Source organism: Trachemys scripta, chromosome 13 (genome assembly GCF_013100865.1).
Source record: "Trachemys scripta elegans isolate TJP31775 chromosome 13, CAS_Tse_1.0, whole genome shotgun sequence".
Taxonomy (NCBI): Eukaryota; Metazoa; Chordata; order Testudines; family Emydidae; genus Trachemys; species Trachemys scripta.
The window spans coordinates 12,106,075-12,132,688 of NC_048310.1; the positions used below are offsets into that span (position 1 = coordinate 12,106,075).

Sequence of the window (26,614 nt, forward strand, 5' to 3'; positions counted from 1 at the left end):
CGTGGCAGGTTCGGCCAATCGCGGCCCCCATTGGCCCAGGACGCAGCTTCCCGCCGCTCCCATTGGCCCGGGACGGTGAACCGTGGCCAGTGGGGGCGTGATCGGCTGAACCTGCCGCGTCAGCAGGTAAATAAATTGGCCTGGCCCGCTAGGGTGCTTACCGGGGTGAGCCGCGTGCCGAACGTTGCCGACCCCTGTACTACACAGTGAAATGTAAGTACAATATTTATATTCAGATTGACTTATTTTATAATTATATGGTAAAAATGAAAAATAAGCAATTTTTCAATAATAGCATGTTGTCACACTTTTGTATTTTTATGTCTGATTTTGTAAGCAAGTAGTTTTTAAGTGAGGTGAAACTTGGGGGTACGCAAGACCAATCAGACTCCTGAAAGGGTTACAATAGTCTGGAAAGGTTGAGAGCCACTGATCTAAATGACCCATGAAAAGGATTACATATGAATGGAATGTGATTGCTGCATGCTAGAGATACATTAGAGATGGGTCTGAGCTGCAGAATTTATATGCAGATCACAATCCAAACTTTCCCACAATGTAAGGTCTGGGATTGGTCCATTACTGAGATAGAAACCAGCTTCAAACTTGGATCTGAACTTCCCTGAAGTCCAGGGTTGTTTGGCTCTTGAGTTTGGTTCTGACTTCATCTCTAATCTACATGGAAATCTAAAAATTCTGACTATAATAAAGTATATTGTACAACTCAACTGCTGCTTGTCATTCATGTCTTGCTGTAGATGGTGAGCTTTGCAGTGAATCCCTTTTCCTTAAGTGACACCAGTTTTGAGATCAGTGGAACCGTGGGAGGCCTAAGTCTTACCAGCGTTGATGGATTGGTCATACCAGTTAATGATCTTACTGAAAACATTGAGGTAAATCCAATCTTCTCTCTCAGTGTGAACTGGAGTCTAATTAGATCGTTGGGTGGCAGGTGCTCTATAAATGTCAGTTGTGTTATCATCATCATCATCTCTCAAAGTAGCAAGCTCAGTAGAGAAATGGTAATGTTGTGTTTACTGCCAACACACAAAGAGAGAGCATGGTGCAGGCACATGCTAGGAAGGACTATGTGGTTTGCAGGATGAACTCAATAAGCATCTCTTTCACAAGGTCTATGTGTGGGGCCCGAAAGTGCATCTTGCTTGTACAAGTGATTCAGCCTTTTCTTCTCCTTCATCATGTGGATGAACGAGGAGAAACATGAGAATCCTACTGGCTAAAGAAGATGGCTGCAGGCTATGGCCTGAAACACACCGTGATGTCTAAATAATAAAACCATCATAATCCTGCCTCGGGGTAGGGCAAAGGACTTAATGACCTCTTAAGGCTCCTTTCAGCCCTACATTTCTCTGATTCTATCATCCCAATATTGCATGCCCATATTACTATCTCCTAGGCCTCCTAGCCCATGTGTAAAATCATTAAACTAATGCCTAAATCATTCAACAATGCATCTACATATCAATTTGTGTTTCAGGATGACCATAATCTCAACTCCTTAGATTTAGCAGGTATCTATATTGTTACTCATCTGGAAGACGCAGTTTGGAATCATTTCGATGAGTAGCATGACATTTGTTTCCTAAAAACTCACATATGGAACACTTGCAAATGTACTTCAAGCCTGCCCACATTCCTCCCTAACCCATGTATGCACTCAGAATCAAGAGCTTTGAGATTAACCAATGTAGAGTTGATATAGACTTTTCAGAAGCTTGTTCTAAGTATCAAGCAAATTGCATTTGAGCAGGCATGCAATAGGGAAGTCTTATTTACGATAGCTGTCCACCAGGATGGATTTGCTTGGGAATGCTTTCCCTATAGTATGTTTTGAAAGAAGAAATTAGAGGGGTTTTAGAAATAAATCCCATAAAATGTGCTTTGAGCTTAGCATGGAGCCACATCGTGTTACTATGTAATAGGATCCAGGCATTGTCATACATTTTTAGGAATGAATCTCTGTGTTCAAATATAGATAATGCTGCCAAGATTTTCAGCACCTCAGGAAAACAGGAGCCTGTTGAATCTGGGCAATTTTAGTGCTCTCCAAGTCAATGTCACCTCAGAAAATACATCTCTAGTGATCCACCTGGAAACTGAACAGGATATTCCACTAATCCTGTACTTGGGATATGGCTACCATCCAAATGAGACTAACTATGATATGAAAGCTCATCTGCCCCTTAAGAAAAACACTGGAGGTAAGATCATTTACCAGGAACATTTGATTCTGGGCACTCTAGGCTCATCTGCAAACTACATAAGCACCCTTAACTCACACTTTCCAATAGAAGCTGAGCACACTCAATATAAGCTCGTAGGCCCAGATCCACAGAGGTACTTAAGCTCCTAACTTTCACTGATTCAAATGGAAATTAGGATCCTAAACACCTTTATGGATCTGGGCCTTAATTCTCACATATAGTGCTGTCATCCAAATTTTTTACAGATGAGAACAAACATAAATTGTAGAGATGAGCTCAAGCTCAGAAGTTTGGATGTGTAAATGGCAATGAACCTCCTCAAAGCCTGAAAGAGTTCCAATCTGTGTCCTGGTTCAGGTCATCTCTAGTAAACACTATGCACAAACAGAAGCAAAGAACAGGTGCTTTGAATAATTAACCTTATAAATTAACCAGAATAAAAACCTATACTGATAGTTATTCTGATACCTGTTCTGTTATTCTATTAATTTTATTTATTGGCATGTATACAATATATCTGTATATTGCTGAAACGAATGCTTTCTTACATAGCTTTCAACTAAAATATTTCTATTCAAGATAAATCAAACACATGGGTTCTTAGCCCAGAAGAACTCATTTTCGGAGGGGGGACTTACTATCTCATGATGGAACAAGACATGGAAATGGATTCTACAACCAACAGTGATCTAACCATAGCTGTCACTTCCTTTGTATCCCAGTGTGTGTTCTGGGATGAGCTACGGGGCAACTGGAATAGCTACGGGTGCCATGTAAGTAGAGAGAAGCAGAAGAATGTTGTCATGGATCTTTGCTCAATACATTTCAAAGCCAGCCTAGATAACAATAACATTTGGTAAAACGAATGAACATGCTTCTTTGAACTCTTGATAACACCGTGAAACAAGACCAGTTTGGGATGGGAGAAGGTCATGAAGCTCAGGTTAGTCCAATATAAAGTGGAACTTAGACACGTTTTCTCTAGGACATGCTTCTAAGTGAGAAGTGGTTGAAGCATTTTGAATGGATTATGTTTATTACTATAATACCCACTTCTGCTTAGGTCTTAGAATCACTGTCCTCTACTGGATTTTGTAGGATCTGCTCACATATAACAATTCTTCACACCTAGCTCAGCCAGCTTTCCGGTTTCTTTAGCTTGCTAGGTAAGTAAGCTGTACTTTGAAGCCGAAGGCTGAGAATATTGTGAACATGATCATTCTTTGGCTTTCAGGTAGGTCCAAAAACAACCCTCAGCAGCACCCAGTGTCTCTGCAACCACCTGACCTTCTTTGGGAGCACCTTCTTTGTCACGCCCAACATCATTGATGTCAGCAAAACAGTGGAGCTTTTTGGCACATTTGTGGACAACCCCGTGGTAGTGACAACTGTGGGCTGTATCTTTCTTGTGTATGTGCTGGTGGCTATTTGGGCTAGAAGGAAAGACATTCAGGATGATGCCAAAGTAAGCATTGTGCTAATAGATGGTGTGATAGGAAGTATTTCCCCTCTGTCTGGCCTGCTCTGCTGTGGTCACATTAATGCAGCCACTTAGGACAGAGTGAGTGGTCAGCCCCCTTTGGAGCTGATGCCACTAATTCTCCATAAAGGGAATGGGTGATCCCAAGAGTGATTAAAGAGCTTGCATTGGATTGTGTAATTTTTGTGTAATGTCTTTGTCATCTTCAGTGTGTTCCCGGTAATATACATGAAGAAGGAGGGAGTCTAAGGTTTTAGTGGTTTGCTTTCATTAAACTTTTACATCAAGAATATAACACAAGACTGAGTTTATCACTCAGGGTGTCCCCAAATGCTGTTCATTTCTCTGTGTCTCTCTAGCCTACTTCTAGACATAGCCAAAAAATGGAGGGGGAGACAAAAACAGTTTTTGTCTAAATATTTCATGGAAAATTTTGGCTTACTGCAGAAATTTAAATACTGAAAAATTTGGGGCTTTGGCGAATATATCTCAGCTTTCAAACATTCATCTTTTCAACAAAAAAAAAATTAAACATTTTCCATGGAAAGTAGACATTTTTTTGCAAAAAAAAAAATTATGTCATAAACCTAGTTTTGCATCAAAAAACCAATTTTGACAGACAATTTTCTTCCAGCCCTACCTACTTCCCCTTGCCTCCACACTTCCTGCTAGGTATATGCAGTGTCCACAAGATGGCACCATGCCACATTTCCCGTCCAGGAGCCTGGAGAAAGCTCTGCTCCCGGCACTGTTACTATTTTACCATCCATAGGATTCTCCCAGTAGTATTGTCTCTCTCTCTCTCCAGGTGAAGATCACAGTGTTGGAGGATAATGACCCCTTTGCTCAGTATCGTTATCTTGTGACAGTTTTTACAGGGCACCGTCGAGGGGCAGCCACAACCTCCAAGGTACTGATGGAATTACAGATGTGTTGGTATCTTCTGAATGTTTAATAGACCATCAGCATAGAGAGCTCCAGCTTCAGAAATATTTGTCACATCAGGAAACTGACCATGTCATATGTAATCCTAACATCTAAGGGAGGCAGCAGGCTACCAAAGAGAGCTTTGGCTCCTCCAAGGGAAAGAGCAAGTAATGAAGTGTCTTCCCTTCCCCTCCCTAGGCCTGGGAAGTGGACCTCTGGATCTGGGCGGCAGAGGTAACAGCAGCAGTATGGTGTGCCTGGCTCTGCTACCCACAGTGTGAGGAGGAATGGGAAAGTCCAGAGGATTCATTGGGCACGATTACATCTGCAGCCTCACTCACTCTGCTACAAAACAGGCCGAATGAGTGAAGCTCTCCCTACATGCACAAGAATGTAACAGCAGTAGCTTTTATGCTACTCAGCAGCTGCGGCAGCTTCCATTACACTCAGTTCATAGGATCTGGCAAGCCTGTCGTGACATCCTGCCAACTGTGGGCCAACGCCTGAGCTCCTGGCTCAGTTTTCACTAAGTCCCCATGCAGGGCAGCTTGGCTTCAGTGGGAATTTGCCAGAACAGAGGCTCAGTAAGGAGATCAGGATTGGGACCCGTGTCAATACAAAGTACCCGTGTCCAAGTCATGAATGCAAACAAATGGTGCCAGGCTGTCAATTATCAATACACTCATCCGGTACATCTTTCAGGTGACTCTCACCCTTTACGGCCTCGAAGGAGAGAGTGAACCCCACCACCTGACTGACCCTGACACACTCGTCTTTGAGCGTGGAGGAGTGGATGTTTTCCTACTCTGTACCCTGTTTCCTCTTGGGGAACTGCAGCGTATTCGACTGTGGCATGATAATTCAGGAGACAGCCCATCCTGGTAAGCAAGGGGAGAGGCTATGAGAAGACAAGAATATCCTTTCTGTTGCACTAGTCAAACATTCATGTATTTATCCACACCCAACCCTAGGAAGTTGGAATGTGTTATCTCCATTTTGCAGATGGAGAAGCTAAGTCACAGACAGGCTAAGGGTCAGAGTCTGACACCCATACTCTCAGCGAGTTGCACTTACAGTGACCTGAAATCCATAGCGTCTTCCCCATATGAGTTAGTTCTTTATTTTTATGGCACAGGTATGTGAATCGTGTGCTGGTCCATGACCTCGCTCAGGATCAGAAATGGTATTTCCTCTGTAACTCTTGGCTGGCCATTGATGTTGGAGAGTGTGTCCTAGACAAAGTGTTCCCAGTCGCTACTGAGCAGGACATGAAGCAGTTCAGGTAACTTCAGCCTTGCGTTCCTGTTGGTTATTGACAGCAATCCATTTGAAAAAAGAAGGGATGCAAAGAGGGCCTAACCCAAAGACCGTTTACGTCAATGAGGGTCTCAGCCTTGACTTCAATGGACTTTGGAGCCGGAGGACTGCTTAGCTGCATCTGACTGTTAAACTTTGGTATTGCTGCTCTGAAAACACTGAGGAGAGGGGAGAAAGACAGTTGGAAGTACCGAATACAAACCCCAGCACTTTACTATGTATTTTCCCTGACAGATTAATAGAAACTGCTTTTGATGTGTTTGGTCCTCACCCTACAATTACAGGGACAGGAGTTACATTTTAGGCCTCTGCAAAAGGCATTGGTCTCGTGGATGCATTTTGGGGGACCCGGTTATATCCAGTGCTAACACGACCATCTCACACAACCCAAACAATCAGATGGGTAGCCGTGTTAGTCTGAATCTATAAAAAGCAACAGAGGGTCCTGTGGCCTTTAAGACTAACAGAAGTATTGGAGCATAAGCTTTTGTGGGTGAATGCCCACTTCATCAGACGCAAGTGCGTCTTGCGTCTGATGAAGTGGGCATTCACCCATGAAAGCTTATGCTCCAATACTTCTGTTAGTCTTAAAGGTGCCACAGGACCCTCTGTTGCTTTTAACCCAAACAATGAGAATCCTGTTGAGTATCATCTCATTATTATTTAACATCTGTATTGTGGGAGCACTTAGAGATGTCAGCCAGGGCGGGGCCCCAAATTGAGCTCTATTTCCCTCTCTTCTTTCTAAGCACTTCCTTGCTTCCCCCTCCTTCTTCCCAGTAACCTGTTTTTCATGAAGACTTCCAAGGGTTTCCAGGACGGGCACATCTGGTATTCGATTTTCAACCGCTCCCCACGAAGCACCTTCACGCGAGCCCAGAGAGTGTCGTGCTGCTTCTCCCTGCTGCTCTGCACCATGCTGACCAGCATCATGTTCTGGGGGGTGCCGAAGGACCCAGCTGAGCAGAAAATGGACTTAGGTAAGTGTGAGTGACTGCTCGGGCTGAGCAGGGGGGAAGGGGAAACAAGGAGCCAGGAAGCAGTTTCAATGGGGATCGCTCAGCAACAAGGTTTTTCCATGGGGAGGGGCTCTAAGTCTGGCATTTTCACTTTGCTCTGGGACTATTTTTACCCTTCCTCTCTGCCTGATGATGGCAGGTAAGATCGAGTTCACGTGGCAGGAGGTGATGATCGGCTTCGAGAGCTCCCTCCTCATGTTCCCCATCAACCTGTTCATCGTGCAGATCTTCAGGAACATCCGACCCCGGGTGACCAAGGAGCAGGAGAAGAAACCAGGGAAAAGTGGCCGAGTGTCTCCAAACCTGCCCCCTCCCCCTCAGGCAATCCAGAGCATCACGCTCACCCCTGAGGCTGTGATAAAGGCAAGTCCCTCTGCGCACAGCCTGTTACAGGGAAATAGTTGAGAGTACTGATCTGTCCCAAGGGTGTACAAAATACATTGCACTGCCCCCTCCTGGTGGGTGTACGCATCAGTATGAACTCACTGTTTACTCTGTGTGGCAAGAAAGAACTATTTTGTCCAGATGTGCTTCATAATTCCTTAAGTAATAAGCCAAACATTCACTGAGGGGTGTCTCTCTGTTAGAGGTCCTCTTGACTCTGGGGGATGGGGTTAAAGAATGAGGGGTACTTATCTAGGATTACCATTGTCAGGGTCAAATTCTCCAGGTAGGGGACTCTCGCTGATTTCATGTACCTCCCTAAGCAGATATTGAGCCTTATGGGTACGTACTGAGGGACTAATATCACTGTGTTGTGTGGTCACAGTCTAACATCAAGGAAATGGATAACATTTGTCCCCATGTACAGCTAACAACATGAGACATATGTATAGTCATGTTGCTTAATGCACAACTGGAAGGAGCTCCAGTCCTATCATGATGAGCATGGTATTAGAACCTATATAGAATAGAATAGACTCCCCAGCCCAGGTGAATTGTGTGTATTTTCACATCCTGAAAGCTTATATTGTTGGACTTAAACCTGTCAGATCAGGACTGTCCCATGAGACTGTCTAACACTGTGAGAGTCAAAGGGCTTATCCATACTGGGGCAGCACTGTAGCTACAGGATCAGTGTAAACCCCCATTGCAGATGTGGTGCACCAGTGAAGCTTACCTTAGTTTCAAACTACATCAGTGTAAGTAACCAGAGCCACTAGGTGACTGCCATGCTGTTGCTGCCTCTTCCAGGATATTAGGAGAATTGCCAAATCACTGTTTAAAACCCTGAAGACTCCGCTACCCTCCTCAGAAACAGACCTTGGAAAATCTACTGACATCAACACACTATTGGCTTTGGTTGAGGACATCATCTGCCAGCAGAACAGAGCTGGGCAAGAGTTTTATGATGAGAGTAAAAAGAAGGATGATCCTATTATCATCACACTAGGGTCTGTAGATATACAAGGTAAGCTAAGAAAAGCCTCACTGAAATGTCTGTAAGTGAACCCACCACAATCGCTAGATATGAGGACCACTCTTATTTCATTTTGAGTTTAGGACAGTTCAGTGAAAACACCATGTTTCCTTTGCTGTAGAGTGAATGGTGGCTCTCAGCTGTCCTGCTTTTAAAACCAATGCAGGCTTTTCAGTGTTTACAACGAGTCAGTGTCCATGTAGCATCAATATCCTCATGTCTCAGTGATCCCATAACCGTGTTGTCCTTTCCTGCATCCTTCCTCTCCCTGTGCTGTTGTCCCCTCCGGTTCCAACTCAGGGCTTGATTCTGCCACCAGGGCTCATGTTGAATATTACCTTAGTCTGTAAATTGCCCCACTGATTGCAATCCCAGTTTGCCATTGGCTTTTTCAATAGATTTATGCAGTTACAGACTGCTATGGTAGCCTATGAACAAGGATGTTTGGTCTTGTTGGACTCATCTGTTGAGGTTCTGAGGTCATTGTCATAACATGTTGTTTGCCAGGTGTGAGGAGAATGCTACTGCTATGCTGGTTGTATAAATTATGAAAGCTAGATTATTAGTATTAGCAGTCACCATAGATGTGCATGTCACCTTCAGAGTAATTCCCTGACCTGAAGAGTTTACAATCCTAAATCCTGATTCTGCCACCCTTATTCACGCTTTATTCCACGAACAGCCTAATTTATTTCCCTTTTTCCCCTCTCCCCCATTTCCCTGGAGAAAAAACAAGAAGCCCAACTCCAGAGAAAGGAATGGGTGAAAGGCTGAAACACAACGACTACAATCGCTACTTGTACATTCAACTCCAGCATGTAGAGATGGAGTTGGAATTACTGGGACCTCACAAATTCCAGAAGGCTCAGAGTTACGTCCAAGCTGTTAGGCAGGTCCAGCACATGAAAGGCCTCCTGGAAAGCCACCTCTGCTCTTCAGGATCTATCAGTGAGAGGTAACAATCACCCTCATCATTGGTATACATAGATGTGGGTCACTGGTTCAAATCCAGCCCAAGCTGGTGATGATTGAAAGTCATTATCAGCTGATGACTCCTTGATAATTGTATAAACACTCTTGGAGGAGCAGCAAGGGAATTTCAATGGAATGAATACTACATACTAGAGCAATAGGGGCAACTCATCACTCTTTTGTTTATACATGTATGCCTCCAAAACTAAATGTTCCAGTGTAGTAAAACATTATAGTAAAGAGCTGAGGACAAGCTCTGAGCTCCAAAGTGCTCAAGAGTCTGTAAAAGAATGGATATGTGGGAACCTGTTAACAAACAACAGAGACAGAAATGGGTCAGAAAAATTGGATTTTTAAGTAGGAAGTATTCAACAATATAGTAATGCTGCTCTGTATGGTCTCTAAGCCCATTTTTATAGGGGCATCCAACAGCCACAATGTAGTGGTGGGTCTGTCAGCATCTACATTAGAAATCCTATTATTCTGGGGTTTTAGAAATAAAGCCCATAAAATGTGCGTTGATCTTATATCTGTATACCTGTTTGTATCTGTACACTTGTGATTTGTGTGCTTGTATTCTCCACTACCCGGATACTATTTGTATCATTGTATCTGTCAAAATAATTGGAAAATAGTTAATAGTTTTTAAAATCTGACTTTCACATAAGGTGTTTCTTATCTCTGTTAAGTCCAGAGTTTGCTGTTGTGGTTTGCTTCTGTCTCACCAGTAAAATAACTTTCTCATGATGGTTGACTCTCCAGGTGCTCCCCTACTCCAAGTTTCTCTGGGGATGGCAAGAAAGGTTCCTCTTTCAAAGGCTTGCCCTGGTGGTTTGTTTTCATTGGCTGGTTCCTCATAGCTGCCACCAGTGGCGTGTCCGGATTCTTCACCATGCTTTACGGGCTACATTATGGCAAAGATAACTCCATCAAGTGGCTGATTTCCATGGCCATCTCCTTCTTTGAAAGTCTCTTCATCACACAGCCCTTAAAAGTAAGGTCACTATCAATACAAAACACTGGCTAGGGAAGGGCTGATCCTGCAGCCCCCTCAGGCACATCACGCCCATTGAAGTGAACTTGAGTTTTACATTCAAAAGGACTGCAGGACAGAGCTCTTAAGCAAGAGATCCTTCCTGTAAGTTAGGGGTTTCATTACAGTTGAGTTATAATGTCGTGTTGATTTTTCTTGGCAGGAATCTTGCTCCCGTTAGATTCATTTCACCTTATTTTGATAGCTCCCAAGCTGATGAAAGTTCCCAGTGGGAAAGGTCTGGTCAGAGGGCAAAACCAATCGCATTTAGTGGGATTCACACAGCATCTTGGGGTCCATTCTCTTTCTGATTTCTTGTTCATGGAATTAGCCTGTGTTTATAGAGCAAATTAAAAGGCAAGATTCTCCTCCCCAATCTGCAGTGCATGGATCATAGATTCATAGATTCTAGGACTGGAAGGGACCTCGAGAGGTCATTGAGTCCAGTCCCCTGCCCTCATGGCAGGACCAAATACTGTCTAGACCATCCCAGATAGACATTTATCTAACCTACTCTTAAATATCTCCAGAGATGGAGATTCCATAACCTCCCTAGGCAGTTTATTCCAGTGTTTAATCACCCTGTCAGTTAGGAACATTTTCCTAATGTCCAACCTAAACCTCCCTTGCTGCAGAGATGAGCACTTAAGGCAAGGTCTAGACCTTTCCTTATGCAGGATGTGCAGACTCTGAACAAATAGCTAATGTCTTCCAGGTGTTGGGATTTGCTGCTTTCTTCGCTTTGGTTCTGAAGAAGGTGGAGCACGAAGACGAGGAAAACACTGCTGTTGATGGGCCTCTGTCTGCACCAGGTAATTGTGTGTCAGATATAAAACACATGGGGACTAATTAATGAATGTGAGATGTCTCATCTCAGACTTTGAAGTGCTTTATTCACACATATGGTCAGGGTAGACAAAGGTGACCAACCGCCTGCAACCGCCTTTGTCTGCTCCTGATCCCTAGGCCTGCTGCTCTAATTTACATCAGCTAATAACAACACAGGCCAGGGAACCCTGGAGTGCCCAGGGGATCTAGCTCCATAACTTCCCCTGAGCATGTTTCCAACATGTCCTCTAGATTGTGGGGGGTGTGAAGGGAGGCAGCTACGTTGGCTCTGTTAGTTAGGGATTCCCCCATGCTGGAGGAATTCTCAGGTGCCCCATTAGGGCAGCTTTAGGGCCCTTTTGCATCTTTAGAGCATAAAAATCCATAGGAGTACAGAAAAGCTGCTGCAGGCACAATGAAAAGGAAAGCATAAAACCTGATCATACGTTTACTTAGGAAGAAACGCTACATAGCACGTAACAGGGAGGCCACAAAATCAGAAAAGGAAAAGCCTTGGATCAAAAAGAACTGTCTATCCCCATGTGTCTTTCTTCTATATCTCAACATACACCCCTTTGACATAGCACTGTTGTGAGACTGCCCTTGTAACTGGATTGCTATAATACTATTATTTGGGACTCATCTAATTTCAGGAGTCTGATGTCAGACCCTTCCTCCCCACCATCACTTGCTCTGTCCCCTGTCAGAAGTGGGAATGAACCATGTTCTCATTCTTAGTAGTAGTAGACCAAGAACCGTGAATGGTTCCTCCTGCTACGGCTAATTGCTGTTGCCTCCCACACTCTCACCTGCATGTCGTAAACTTCAGCAGCTGTGTTACAGTTTCAATATCCAAGGAACAGAATTCAGAAGAAGGGAATAATATTTAGCAGACTAGCTGAAAACTGGAGTAGGATTTCAGAGGGATGCAAATATGAAGAAACTAATTTAAATGATTCAACTCTCATCCAAAATATAAAAAACAAAATTACATATGGAAAAAAGAATGTACAGGGAATGCACACAGTTTTCCATTCCCGAAGACAATGCAATTTACATTAGTGCTGGGCTAACTTCCCAATGTTTATATCATGGATTGTTTTGCAACAAACTACAACAACTCCACAACTTAATGAAAATGCACAGTGTGATATGCTGCACTTTTCACTAGATTTTGTAAACCCAGGCCTGAAAAAATATCAATAAACCCCAGCTTCCATCTTAGAGAAGTTCCCTCCATGATCTTCCTTGCCATTATACGTAACTCCTTAGTTTATTATTGATTTAACTTCTCAGCTGTTGTTCTACCCAAGATGGAACTGATGTGCTACAGTTCCCATAAGCAACTGGTGGCTTATGTGGCCTTAATACACTTTATTTAAATAGTGTGTATAAATAAAATGTATTGTAATCAATGGGAGCTCCATTGTCCAGTATGCAGAGTACTGCCTTAATACTACAACTCGCTACAGTTCTCAGGCTTCTGACAGGCACCTTCTACTGGGCAGGCCCGAAGAGTCCTTAGGGCACCTCCATCTGCCTAAGTAGGAGGCCCAATGACACAAACTGGGTTACATAGTCTCTTTGTGGTGCTGAGGACGGGGCTCTTGGTTCTCACTCCCTTAGTCCCTTTGGCTACTCTCAGATTCTCTAATCTCAAAAGGGGACAAGGGTATACGCACCAGCTGCCTACTTGGCCTGCATTGGGGCTTGCTGGACCTATCTTACCCAGCCAGTACACCAGGGTTGCTGTCTCCTTGTAAGCACAGGGCCGGGGGGGAGACTGGTAAATGACCTTCCCAAGGGCAGATCCCCCCAAAAGCTTCCAGGAGTCTCCTCTATGAGCTGTAGAACCACCCTGGACTCTCTGCTACTGCTACTGCTGGGAATTTCCCATTTTTAAGACCTTATTCCATCCTTGACATGACTGAAAGGGCTGAGGGGCAAGGCCAGCCTTCCCCAAGGCAACTCTGTAACCTCTTCCATCACTGAACAGGGTTTATATACCCCATCACACTCCCTCCCCAATATATCACAAGCAAGAAATCCCAGCAAGGAGTCGTGGACCTGCCAAACTGGTAGAATCAAGGAAATGGTGCTATTCCTCAGAGAGGGGGGGGTTGTGTTTCATTTGCTGTTTTCTATCAGCCTGATCTTAAGAGGCCAGCAAGTTCTAAGCCTGCTTTAATTTATTCACCAGGTGGGGAAGGGGGGTTCAGTGGGTAGAGGAAGCAGTTTTCACCTGGGAAATTGCCTTTTGCCGTAGCAATTGCACCAACCTTCTTACAAAGGGTATGTCAATTTCCGGCACTGGACTGGATGTCTGCCAGGCTTCCCTTTATCTTTCTGAAGTGTAAATCCTGCTGCCTGTGATCAGCCCTGCAAGCCGTGCGCAGGTCATTCCCCATTGTGTTGGGATCTATTTTTATCTTTCTCTTCATCTGAATCTTCTTTTTCCCCTTCTCACAACCCAGAAGGGTGTTAAATCATTTATGGTACTTGATATTTGTAGCCTGTTTGAGCTAAAACCCTCGGTTCCTTGTCCTAGCTAGTCGGTAAGTCTCCATTATTTTCCATTTTCTGGATGTTCAGCCTTTGCTGCTAGGCTTAATTATACATGTATAAATATACTGTGTAGGTGTCTGCATGTATGTACCGTATGTACATACGCTGTGGGCCAGTGTGGGGCAGATCCTCAGTGGGTGGAAATTGTCTTGGCTCAGTGAACTCTGATGGGACTATGACAATTTACACCTGCTGAGGATCTGTCCCATGTGGCTTTATCATTCACTGCTGTGTGAGATGGGTGCGGGGGGACACTGTTCTCCTGGCAGTTCGCAAAGGCACTGTGGGAGTGCACACAGGGACAGCAATGGCAGAATCTGCTGCCCTGTGCTGAAAGGGGCTGGGACCAAGGCCCCAACCTTCCCAGCTGTCTTTGAAGCCTCTGGTCCTGCTGCTAACCCCTGCCTCACTGTATTAACTGCACAGGGCACAAAGACTGGGGATATGCTGCCTATCCCCTACCTCTGTGGGCTGGTAGATGGAGCCATTTCCTTTCTGGCCCTTCTCTCTCCCCCCTCCCTTTATTCCTATTTGTCGTTTCTTATTTTTATCTATTTTTTTTTTTTTTGCTCTTCGGCATGTTTTTTGCTGACTTTTCTCTCTCCCCCACTCAACAGGCTTCATGCTGCTGGGCATTGGATCTGTTGGGGTGGGGCATCCTTTGGAGCCACCCAAGACTGGGCTCAGAGCCATGGGAGCAGAGAAGAGAAGCCTGGACTGTTGGGTTGTGGCCTGAGCCTGCAGCCCTGTGTTTATAAGCTGCCCCCACAGCCATCTACATAAGGGGCACAATGGGAGCAGGAAGGGAAAGTCATCGGCTTTCAGACTGGTCACTTTACCTGCAGAAGTAGCAGCATGTGGATTTGGTAGTTTTCCCTCCAGCACTGATCCTTTCCTCAGCCCTTCACCTCCAACTAGTCTGTTGCTCCAGCCCAGGGTTGCTCTCCCCCCCGGCTGAGAAACCCTATATAACTAGAAATGTTTCCCTGAAATGGCTGAGGTTCCCTAGAAATAAAAAGCAGGGCTTGGAGGAGCTGCTGACATGTTGGCTTTTATCGTCCTTACACACAGGCGACTCAAACCCTCTATTTGGAGCTCGACGGGATAGCAGAAGCAACATCTACCAGCCACCCCCTGCCACAGACATTCAGAGAATGAAGAACAATCACGTCAAGGAGCAGAAAGCATTTGCCTTAATCAGAGAAATACTGGGTCTGCAATCTGCTCGCAGATGATCTTCTTGTTTTAGTGACAAAGCTCTTTCATGTGTTTGCAAATCAGCAAAACTCCTTGGATGGGGAAGGGAGAGCTTTACACAGGCTTACCTATTGGCTATATGGATTGTAAATAGTGCATTCAGAGGGTGAAGGCAATAATGGGGTAATAGCTAGAGATGCCAGTGGGGCTAAAGGTGGGCTTTCTGAGGAAGGGGCGAACACAGCTTGCTTGTATTTTAAGAGAACAGGCAAGAGGAGTGTGAGAGTTTATGTTGAAGGCAGAGGGAGAGGATGAAGGAGGTTAATAGCTGGGAGAAGGTGGGTTTGCTCTTTCCTGTGAGCAAGAATTACACATAGTTAATATCCTAGGCTCCATTCTTGCTCCAAACAGTCTAAGCCAACCCATGTAAATTCAGCACTGATCTGATATAGTCCAGAGAGAGAAATTTTGCCAGACATCTTCTTAGCCTAATACTAAGTGATAATAGCAATAATTGTCATGTTGCTCTGTACTAGACAAACAATATCAGTTCTAACCTAAAAGCATATTTGCTGTTCTTTCCAGCCTATTTGGGATTTTTATGGATGCTACTATTGGTTGCCTACGGACAAAGAGATCCCAATTCCTACTATCTGAACAAGCATATTGAAAGCAGCTTTACGGATGGGTTTCGGGATATCTTCTCTTATCAGGACTTCTTCACATGGGCAAGAACTACCTTAGTCAACAAGTTATATGGCTCATATCAAGGTGCAGAGTTCTGACTGGATTTCACATTGTTTGACTTGGCATTCAAAACTCTGACTTTTGTGCATGCCCCCAACTTGTCCATGTGTATTGGGCTCCTGCGGAGGGACATTAGGGTGCAAGTCTGGTGAACTGATGATTTGCATGCGTTAGTGTCATCTGGTATATTACCCTATTAGCTGATCAATATCTGCATAGCTGAATGGATACAATTCAGACAGTGCATTAAAACCTAATTGGCCAAATTCATCTCTGGTGTAACTCCATGGAAGTCAGTAGAATGGCCCCAAGTTGATTTTGTCCTAATACTTTAATTAACTTTTCTATGTAATGCATAAGATCTTTGTCTTATTGTAACACTACATAATCTGTGTCTAGTGTTGTACTAAAATATATGCCTGGTGACTTTTCCATAGCAGTGTAGAACTGGAAAGGACCTTGAAAAGTCATGGAGTCCAGTCCCCTGCTTTCACAGCAAAACCAAGTACCATCCCTGACAGATTTTTGCCCCAGATCCCTAAATAGCCCCTTCAAGGATTGGGCTCACAACCCTGGGTTTAGCAGACCAGTGCTCAAACCACTGAGCTATCCCTCCCACCATGAACAGCTGTCGTTTAAAACAAGGCCAAACAGCTAGATGACAGCAGGTGTTAGTGATACTACCAGCTTTTCCCCAGATCTGTGCTTATGGCTTAGGCCACCAATGAATAAAAGTATTGGGGTTCTCATTCTGCTCCCTATCAGGGCAAATCCCAAAACATAAATTCAGCCCATTTTTGGTGCTCAGAAGTGTTTCTGTGCTATTGAAGTGCATTGGCAGAGTTGTGTGTAGGGTAACTCTGATACAATAGACCAGGGGTCGGCAACGTTTGGCATGCGGCACGCAGCTCGCCAGGCTAAGCACCCTAGCGGGCCGGATCAGTTTATTTACCTGCTGATGTGGCAGGTTCGGCATATCGCGGCTCCCGCTCGCCGCGGTTCGCCGTCCCAGGCCAATGGTGGCGGCGGGAAGCTGCAGCCAGCACATCCCTTGCCTGCGCCGCTTCCCGCCGCCCCCATTGGCCCGGGACAGCGAACCGCAGCCAATGGGGGCCACGATCGGCCGAAGCTGCCATGTCAGCAGGTAAATAAACTGGCCCGGCCCGCCAGTTTATTTACCCTGGCGAGCCGCATGCCAAACATTGCCGACCCCTGCAATAGACCAAGACTCATGAGCTCTAGGTTCTATTCCTGGCTCTTGCCTGTGGGGTGACCTTAGACAAGTTGCTTCCCCGCTCTGACCCTCAGCTGTATAATGGGGATAATGATACTGACGGCCTGTGAAATACTTTGACATCTCTGGATGAAAAGCTCTATGTAAGAATTAGCTCTTATGATTACATTATGCCTGACTCAAACCAGGACGATTAATCCTTTGTTTTCTTGAGTATTAAATTCACATTGGTTTTGTTTTATTTAAGAAACAGAATCAAATAATAAGCAAAACAAAAAAATCTTGCAGTGAGGAATAAATGGGAGTTGAGACTATGTTGTTTATTAAGCCTGACATAATGTCAACATTGACTCTTTTACATACCTCTTTTAGGCTTCATTACAGATGGCAACTCCAAGTTGGTAGGCAGTGCCCGAATTCGTCAAGTGAGAGTGAAGGGGAACACCTGCCCGATAGCTCCCAAACTGCAAGGCTCGGTCCAAGAATGCCATGCTATGTATTCTCCCCAAGCAGAAGACACGTCAGACTATGGGGAACACTGGAATATCTCAGCCTTCGATAACTCCTCAGACTTGAGTTCTGCATGGCAATATCAGAGCCAGTCCAAACTTAGAGGGCATCCAGTGTGGGGCAAACTTGCCATCTATAGGGGAGGAGGCTATGTGGTTCACTTAGGCACTGATCCAAAGAATGCAACCAGGTAGAATTTTTATTGTGTTTGGGTTTTGCTACTGTTGTGGTTTTGATTTGATTCATGTTTTATGTCTATTGTCACCTTGTTTTATATCACGTATTAACCAAAATCCAATCCAGGATTATAATCTGATTTTCTAAGATTAGAACTACATGCATGCAAATGGATTCCAGATTTACACAAGCAATTACCACACAATCAAAAAAATTAGCGCTGGAAAAGACCTAGTACTTCCTCCCAGTCAGTGCAACATTACTCCCTCTTCCGCACACTCCAGCTTTTGGTTTAGTCTACTTTTCAATGCCTAAAGCAACAGGTTTTCTACCTCTTCCCTTTACAGATCATTTCATGGTTTAACTGGATGCCATTGTTAGGAAATATTTCAGCCTAAATCTTCCCCTGCTCACGTTCATCCCATTAATCTTAGCAAGATCTTCTTGGTCAATCCTATGCTTTTTATCACCCTCCTCAATGTTTATGCTCTTCAGATGATTGCAGACAATCATTATATCCACCCTCTAGCCAAGCTTAGAGATGGAGTGAATTGTCCATTACAGGAAACAATCTACTGTGTTTGTGAAGAACAACAGAGATTACTTCTAGGAATTAAATAACAGAAAATGGAGGCCTTTGGAGCCCAAGGCTTGGAGACAAGTTGGCAGATAAGGGGCCTGTGTATTACCAACAGGAAATAGTGTCCACCAGTGTTGGAAACCCACGTGTACCTATTTGCCTACAGGTAAATTAGATGTTGTTGGAGATAGCTGCATCGGAACCTAGCTTTTGCCATGCCAGGCTGGGTGACTGATCCAGCCAGTATTTTGGCTTTAGTACTAGCCAACACCTGAAATTTCATGGGAGAGTAAAAGCACTAGACTAATTGTGCAGTGTAGACCATAAAGGGACAGAGAAATTCCTCCTTGTTTGGACCTACACATCAGGTGTCCTTTGAAAGTCCCTGCCTCTTGTCCCCACTTTCTGTATGTAGTTTACAAACAATCCTACCCCTCATGTAACACCACACACCTCTAATATGAGTCAAAAGTGATTAGTCATTCTCTCTTTTGTGCATTCATTGGCAGAATTCTCCAATATCTCTTCAACAATGTCTGGCTGGACACCTTCACCAGAGCAGTGTTTGTTGAATTTACAGTCTACAATGCCAATGTGAACCTGTTCTGTATTATAAGCCTGATGTTTGAAACAAACGCATTAGGTAAGAGCCCACTTTCAATTCTATCACTTTCAGCTCTTGCATTGCAGTACACAACAAGCAAGACTCAGGGAGGAATTTTCAAGAGCAGAGAGCTGAACAGAGCTTTATTTTTTTTCAGGGGCCTTCTTCACGCATGCAGAACTGCAGAGCATCCGGCTCTACCCCTACACAGATGGTCTGCACATCTTTGTTGTTGCAGCAGAAGTGATTTATTTCCTATTTGTCATCTACTATATGGTAGCACAGGTAAGACCCAGCAGAAGCTTCAGTTGCCATGTGTCACTGGATCTAATTCTGATCTCAACGACAAGGGTTTTACATCAAGCCACTTCATTGGTGTTGCTCCTGACATAGGGGCTGGAATTAGGCATGCTGGGGGTGCAGTAGGTTTCCATTATATACAGCGTTTACAGTTTGGTTGAATGGCTCTCAGCATCCCCACTATACAAATTGTTCCAGCACCCCTGCCAATGTGAGGTCTGAATCAGATCCTGTACCTTTAATAAATAAAGGAAAGGGGGGATTTCTCTTGACTGGAGTGCATGCTGGGAAGGAAGTAACTAGAGAACAGCACAAGAACTGGTTGAGCAGATGTGCAGGGGTCTCTTCTTGTGCAAAGAGGACCCTCAATCCCAAATGTTGGACTGAACTGTTTGTAGCTCCAGGAAGAACTGGAGCTGGATCAGCAGCCTTAGCAGAAATGAATGGAATCAAAGTTTGTTAGAGCAACATGGCAGTGATATATTTGATCTACTCTGCTCACGTTATACAGTCATGTTGCCGAGATTCTTGTCAAGGGCTGTTGGAACTGAAACTCCTGTTTTCACAGGGAAAGCTCATGAGGGCTCTGAAATGGAGGTATTTCCACAGCAAGTGGAACCTGCTAGAGCTGGCCATTATACTGATTAGCTGGAGCACCCTATCCGTATTTGTGAAGAGGACAATCCTGGGGGCACGCGATATCAGCTACTACCAGCATCACAAGGATGAGTAAATGTTCCATGACTCTGCCTTTCTCTGCTTTAGCTAGTACCTCCCTTGTTTTCCCAGCACCTCTGCTGCCTGAGATATATGCTCTCCAGAGGTAGCTACATTTCACTGGTGAATCTGTATGGCTGTATTATGTAAGCCGTGTAAGGATTTTAGGACTTGGATTTATGTCAGTGACAGGAATTAAAGTTACCTCACCTGGGGAAACGCTAAAGGATAGCAGGCATTAGCACCACCTCCCCTAACATGGGGTATATGGAACTGATGGGCCTTGCTGGTGTAGGCCCTATATGAGTATCATCTGCCTTTCCCTCATCTCACTGCAGCTACCCTGGATAGATACATGGCTACTGTTTAAGAGCTCAGAGCAAAGCCAGACACAGCAATATCCTAGGATAGAAATTAATAACAAACCAGTCACAACAGAGAAGAATAACAGGCCCATGCAGATTTTAGACACCTTTGTGGTATGCTCTGTTGCAAAACAGTAACAAACATAACGAATGTGCAGCCTCTTCAAGCACCAAAACACAAACATAACTGGCTTCTCTCAAACCCAAGCTATTGTAGCATGCTTACTTCAGCCAAGAATGCCCCCCTAACCCATCCTGTTCCAGCCTGACTGCTAAAACCCCTCCCCCTTTCACTGGGATTTATTACCCAACTTCCCACAGCACAATCTTCATATAGAATTTGCAGGGCATTAGTTATTTCTCTACAGCTAGCCCAGACTTGCTATTCTGCAGACCTAGGAGGAAACTGGGGTCCCTTTCAGAGCAAGATAGTAAACTCCTTCCCTGTCAATCTCCAGAAAGGGTCTATACACCCCATTACACTACCCAACAGTAAACTCTAAGCATTTGCATTAGGTACCTGTTACTCTGTGATTTGCTGAGTAAGAACTTCCTGGCCTGACTGAGTATTAGAAGTACTCGGGCTTTAGTCTGTACCTCTGATAGGCCAACCCACTCAGATGTAAAGCATCACCATGCACAAGAGACTCTTGTGTGAGGATGGGATGGGAGGGGAGTTAGGAGCAACACCTGAATAAGAACCTGAATTAACTTTGCAGTGAAGACAAACCCTGACTGACCAGTGCTAGCAGCATGCTTGTTAATCGCAGTGCACAGAAATGTTCTGAAAGTTTTTCATGCATTGTTTATTAATCTTCTTTTCTCATAGGTGTGTAAGTTTCAATGAAACAGCAACAGCTGATGCAGCTCTTGGCTACCTAATTGCTTTCCTGGTGCTTCTCGCTACTGTGAAATTGTGGCATCTCCTGAGGCTCAACCCTAAACTAAACATGATCACCTCCACCTTGAGGAGGGCTTGGGGTGACATCTCTGGATTCATCACTGTTATTTTAATCATGTTTCTTGCCTATTCCATTGCTGTGAGTATCTTTGTGGTTCCTGTTTGCAATCTGCTAGTTGCAGATAAAATGAATAATTTCTGAATAGTGAAAACAATGTGGCTCTGAAATGTAAAATGAAATAAAGCTGTCCACCTAGACCTTGGGTGAGCAGTTTGATGGCTGCAATATGCTGCGGGAGGATCCACTCTCCAGCATATATGAGCGGCAAGTTAAAATATCCACTTGTCTGCTCTTTTGCAAACTGAAATGAAGTTCAATAAACAAACAAGATAATAAAAAATATAGATTTCCTGTACATGGTGTTTATGTGTCAAAGAGCAATGTACAGAAATTTACTTAGGGGGCAAAGATCTTACAGGACAACCAAACAGGGGAGAGTGATTGACTGACAGCACCAGATATGATATGGTCTGGAACATGTAAAATAAACATAGGGAAGATTTTTTGGGTTCCTGCCCATTGCTGGTTATACAGGAATAAAGTTCATTATTGGGTAAATATACTAGTTTATTCAATCAGGTTAATGAGTTACAGCACTGTAACTATGTGTATTTATTGTTTTATTTGAAACACTGTATGTACATTACCATGTAGAGAGCAGGTGGGATATAGAACAGATATGTTCAATCTGTCACTGAAGAGATTAGGTAATAATTAGAACTTCTCCAAAGTAGCAATAAACCAGATCAAAACAGTAATCTCAAAGAAGGATAAAGCACTGAACTGGAACTCGGACCAGGGTTCAATTCCCAGCTCTGCCACAGACTTCCTGTGTGGCCTTGGCCAAGTCAGTTAATCCCTCTGTACCTCAGTTCCTCGTCTGTAGAATGGAGATAACAGGTCCAGTTTCCCTCTCTTGTCTACTTACACTGTAAATTCTTTAAACTAAGACCCCCTTTTATTAAGCATGTGAACATCCAGCACGGTAGGGCTCAGTGTAGGTTGGGTACTATTGTAAAATAAATAAATCTCCTGTAACCCAAATCACTATTTGTATCTTCCTTACATTATTTTCTATTTATCTTACAGTAGCATCCAAAATGCACTCCGTACTGTACAGGCACAGGAAAAGACGTAGTCTGTACCCCCTAAGATTTTGCAATCTTTGTTCATTAACAAATAAATTAATTGGAGAGACATAACTAAACATTATTCTCCACTTCTTTCCCTACACTGCTCAATACTATCGCTGTGTATTAAACACGCCAGAGGTGACTGAATTTCAGTGATAGCTGAAGAGATTTATGTGTATATAGTTCGTAGAATACTTTGAGATCTTTCAAAAAGAAAGGCACCGTTGATCTGATACTGAGAAATGCTGAGCACCCACAAGACCACTTGAAGCTAATAGGAGCTGCAGGTGCTCAGCATTGCTGAAAAATCAGCTTATCTATGAATGCAAGTTATTTTATTGTGGTTATGGCCATCTACCACTTGCTTCCTTACTGCTGAACTAAACCCAAAAAGCTGGTTTCCCCCATTCTCTCCTCTGTAAACACTCCTGTTATTGACATAGAGAAAGTCAGGAACTGAGTAAGGTGACTTGTTTGATGGGCCCATTAGTCTGCATGTGCATCATGACCCAAGCCCCAATCATAGAAGGAGAAGTAACTCACAGATTCTAGGTTCTTGCCTACTCCATGTAACTTTGATGTCAGACACTAAATGGATAACAAACACTTGTGATTATGACGCAAGATCTGCCTTCTTTCCTTTGCAGACAAATTTGATATTTGGCTGGAAGCTGCACTCTTACAAAACCCTGTTTGATTCAGCGGAGACAATGGTCAGCCTTCAGCTGGGAATCTTCAACTATGAGGAGGTACCAGATCTATCCTTCAGAGACTTATTATTATTTGTATTGTGGTAGCACCTAGGCCAATGACTATCTTTTGTACAAACACAGCACAAAAAAAGATAGTTCCTGCCCCACAGAGCTGTCAGTCTAACTAAGTTGCTTTTATTTGCAGATAAATAAAATGAAAAACTAATAAATCATGTTATGATTTTCTATACTGAGGGCTCAATCCAGCTCCCATTCAAGTCAATGAGAGTCTCTCTATTGAATTCAATGGGAAGTGGATCAGAGCTATAAAGAGCAGCCATGTGGTTTCAAAGTGATTTATTTTAAACTAAAGAAAATGAAACATGAAAGAATAAAAGTATAGTAAAGGCTCCAGGAAAGAGAGCACAGTGTGTGTCTTGTCTGTAACATGCTACATTTGCTCTGCTTTGCAAAATGACAGCAGCCACTGCAGACAGCAGACGTCTAGAAATGTACAGGTGTAAAAACAGAAAAACCTAACCTCCTAAAAGTTTGTCTTTAAAAAAAAAACCCACTTTAAATATTAATTTTAATACAAATTCATAGAGGTAGACCTGAACCCAAATCAGACCTGAGGAGTCCCAGAATTTGGGGAAGTAAGGGTACAAAAAGCCATATCAGAATTTTATAACTGACACCCATTATTATTATTTCTATCCTCACCAAAATGTGTAGTGGTAGGTGCTTATCCCTGTCCCACAGAGATTACAAGATAGCGGAGGCATGACTTAACGAGGAGAAAACAAGACAACAGTAAGGAGCTGGAGTGGGATGGGGAAATAGCAATAAGAATACAAAGCTACTCAGGGAAAGTAGCACACAGTTTAGTGGAGTCAAGAGAGTGGGACTCAGGGTTTTTTAATGGCTAAGTGGATGTCTTATGTAGCTAATTTCTGGTAGAAATTGCAGCAGCAGTGGGGTTTCTTATAAACAACAGATGATCTCATTTGCGAAGAAAAAGTGCCAGCTCTGAAATGTATTTACAACTGCAGAAAAGCAGATAAATAACTCAGCGGGGCACTATGAAACTATTTTGAGAAATCAAAACAGCTACATTTGAATGTTTTCCCTTTCTAGAAGAAACTTAAAGAAAGAATGTTGCTCCTGAGAATCTTGAGTTCGGTCCTGCTGAACTCAAATCCAAATAGTACAGATAACACTTCATTTTTAATAAAACATTGAATATTTGATGCTTTAAAGGAAGAAGTGCTTAACGCTCTCAGACAGCAAACAGGAAGACTTTTGATTAGTTTTAGACATGACTCTGATTTTAAAAGCTCAACTGCCTGCTTTATATCTGGGAGCACTTTCTCATCAAGCAATGAAAAAGAGACTAGGGTGAAATATATTTCATACCCTATTCTCCATTTCATTTAAACCCTCTTGAACCCTTCACTAAGACACGTACTCGGGTTTTAAATAGCCACCTTCCCTGCTAGCCAATGCAAAATTATTGTATGGTTCATCTAGACAACAGACATTACTATCAGTAGTCTATATGCACCACCTGAAACACAGACCAACCATCCTCTTGGGGCGGCTATATACGTACACCTTCTGCTCTCCAAGGGGAGTTGTGTTTGCACAATAAGGGACAAATGTAATGTCTGGATTTTTAATACATTTTTAACTCCCTGATCTCCCAAGAAAAATTCTTCCATGTTACAACCTTTTTTAGCCAATTCTTTTGTGGATTAAATTAGTTCCTCTTTGTCATATTTCATGGGCTTCTCTTCATTTGGTACTGAAGGCTACTTTGTAATCATAGTATAGCTTCAAAACTTGTTTGTGTGGTGCTAATCTCTGTGACTCTTCACCTTTGACATAGTTATCTTGTACATGCCATCCTGTCCTTGTATGAAATATTTGTCAATCAATAAATATTTGCCCAAGCCTGCAAACAGTCTACCATGTGTTATATTTGCTACTGTGAGAAATTATTGAAGCATTGTAAGCATGAATCCCAGTAGTAAGTGTTTGCAGATGTCCCTTAGCCTAAAAGGAAAAAAAAAAAAGTCTATTTCACATAGGGAAGCACATTTTCAAAAGGAGTTAATCTTGTAGATACAGTCAACACAGGCAAAAGCCCATGCTTTTCTTGTGGACTATTTGAAAAACTAGTCCAGCAGAAGACTGGATGGTTCCGAGGACTGGCAATGGGCTAGAAAGGTGTCTCACCTCTTGGTCCTAGGTTCAAATCCCAGCCAAGTTGCCACATATGAAAAATTGTTGCTAACTGACTCCTATTTTGTAGTTCTGATTAAATGAGTTTGGTGGGACTCGGTACAGGCTTGGTTTGACAAGTGTCCACGTCACTATAATTAGCCTCAGCAAAGAGGCCAATGACTGAATACATATGGAGGCTGACCTGTCCTTTCACTACAGGGGCAGACTGTCAGGAATGCACGGTGTAGCTTGCACTGCCTGTGCTGTTTTGTTCTAGGGATAAGCAGAAGCCTTTGGTTTCCAGGTCTGTCAAGCTAACACCTTCGTGATCACTACATTCACACACATTTAAAAAACAAAAGAAAGCATGGCCCATAATACATATGGATGCATCACATGCATAAAAGCATGTTCTATCACCTCTGATGTATAGTACATCATAGCATGAAAATCATTCCTGGAGAGAGAAGAAACATATTGTATACTCTATCAACAACTTGGATGCCCTCTTCAGGGTTTTAAGTTGATCCTGCTGCCAACCTTTTTCTACTATAATAAAAAACATAATGCCTTATTTTATTTATTCTCCAGGTCTTGGACTATAATCCAATTTTGGGCTCCTTCTTAATTGGATCCTGTATCATTTTCATGACATTTGTGGTGCTCAATCTGTTCATTTCAGTGATTCTGGTTGCTTTTAGTGAGGAACAGAAACATTATCAGGTATGTTCATCTAAACTGTTTTATTATTTAATATTTACATTACAGTAGCACACAGTGGCCTTAATCTGGATTGGGACATTTTACAGTGCTGTACAAACACTGATGAGGTCACAGTGCCTGCTTTTAAGAGCTCACAATCTATTCTAATTAAACACATTTTAGCTTTTGTAAAGTTACACTGCTCTTTTCAATTCACAGAACCAGATTTTCTAAGTCAGCCTAAATTTTATTAATAGAAATATATACACTCTCAAAACAACTTGTGCACACAAGTCAGGTAAGCATCTAGCTACCTACTTTTTGTGCATTAATCTTAGTTTTATCTGTAATTTCTATTATATGTACCTACACCAAATCCAGCAATTTCAGTTTAGGTTGAAATCCACTGAAGTCCATAGCAAAGCTTCCTTTTGAGATACTGATATTGTGGTATGAAATTCTCTTTGATGCTATACATCGGGGTTGGCAACGTTTGGCACGCGGCTCGCCAAGGTAAGCACCCTAGCGGGCCGGGCCAGTTTATTTACCTGCTGACGCGGCAGGTTCGGCCGATCGCGGCCCCCATTGGCCGCGGTTCGCCGTCCCGGGCCAATAGGGGCGGCGGGAAGCCGCGGCCAGCACATCCATCGCCCGCGCCGCTTCCCGCCGCCCCCATTGGCCC

General features: G+C 43.4%; 1 protein-coding gene across 1 annotated transcript in view; it reads left to right on the plus strand.

Annotated features, from left to right (window-relative positions):
- The window catches only part of PKD1L2 (polycystin 1 like 2), a 63,875-nt gene extending 37,709 nt beyond the window's left edge, over nt 1-26,166 (plus strand). Inside the window, exons 21-43 of the mRNA XM_034788793.1 lie at nt 759-893; nt 1,997-2,222; nt 2,805-2,998; nt 3,460-3,690; nt 4,514-4,615; nt 5,335-5,513; nt 5,768-5,914; nt 6,730-6,929; nt 7,108-7,331; nt 8,163-8,379; nt 9,115-9,343; nt 10,123-10,354; nt 11,109-11,205; nt 14,858-14,998; nt 15,569-15,754; nt 17,337-17,664; nt 18,741-18,874; nt 18,993-19,120; nt 19,704-19,864; nt 21,047-21,257; nt 22,960-23,061; nt 25,822-25,953; nt 26,152-26,166. Coding sequence (XP_034644684.1) covers nt 759-893; nt 1,997-2,222; nt 2,805-2,998; nt 3,460-3,690; nt 4,514-4,615; nt 5,335-5,513; nt 5,768-5,914; nt 6,730-6,929; nt 7,108-7,331; nt 8,163-8,379; nt 9,115-9,343; nt 10,123-10,354; nt 11,109-11,205; nt 14,858-14,998; nt 15,569-15,754; nt 17,337-17,664; nt 18,741-18,874; nt 18,993-19,120; nt 19,704-19,864; nt 21,047-21,257; nt 22,960-23,061; nt 25,822-25,953; nt 26,152-26,166 — 3,951 coding nt within the window. The remainder of the gene's footprint in view (nt 1-758; nt 894-1,996; nt 2,223-2,804; nt 2,999-3,459; nt 3,691-4,513; nt 4,616-5,334; nt 5,514-5,767; nt 5,915-6,729; nt 6,930-7,107; nt 7,332-8,162; nt 8,380-9,114; nt 9,344-10,122; nt 10,355-11,108; nt 11,206-14,857; nt 14,999-15,568; nt 15,755-17,336; nt 17,665-18,740; nt 18,875-18,992; nt 19,121-19,703; nt 19,865-21,046; nt 21,258-22,959; nt 23,062-25,821; nt 25,954-26,151) is intronic.
- Nucleotides 26,167-26,614: the final 448 nt, after the last annotated feature.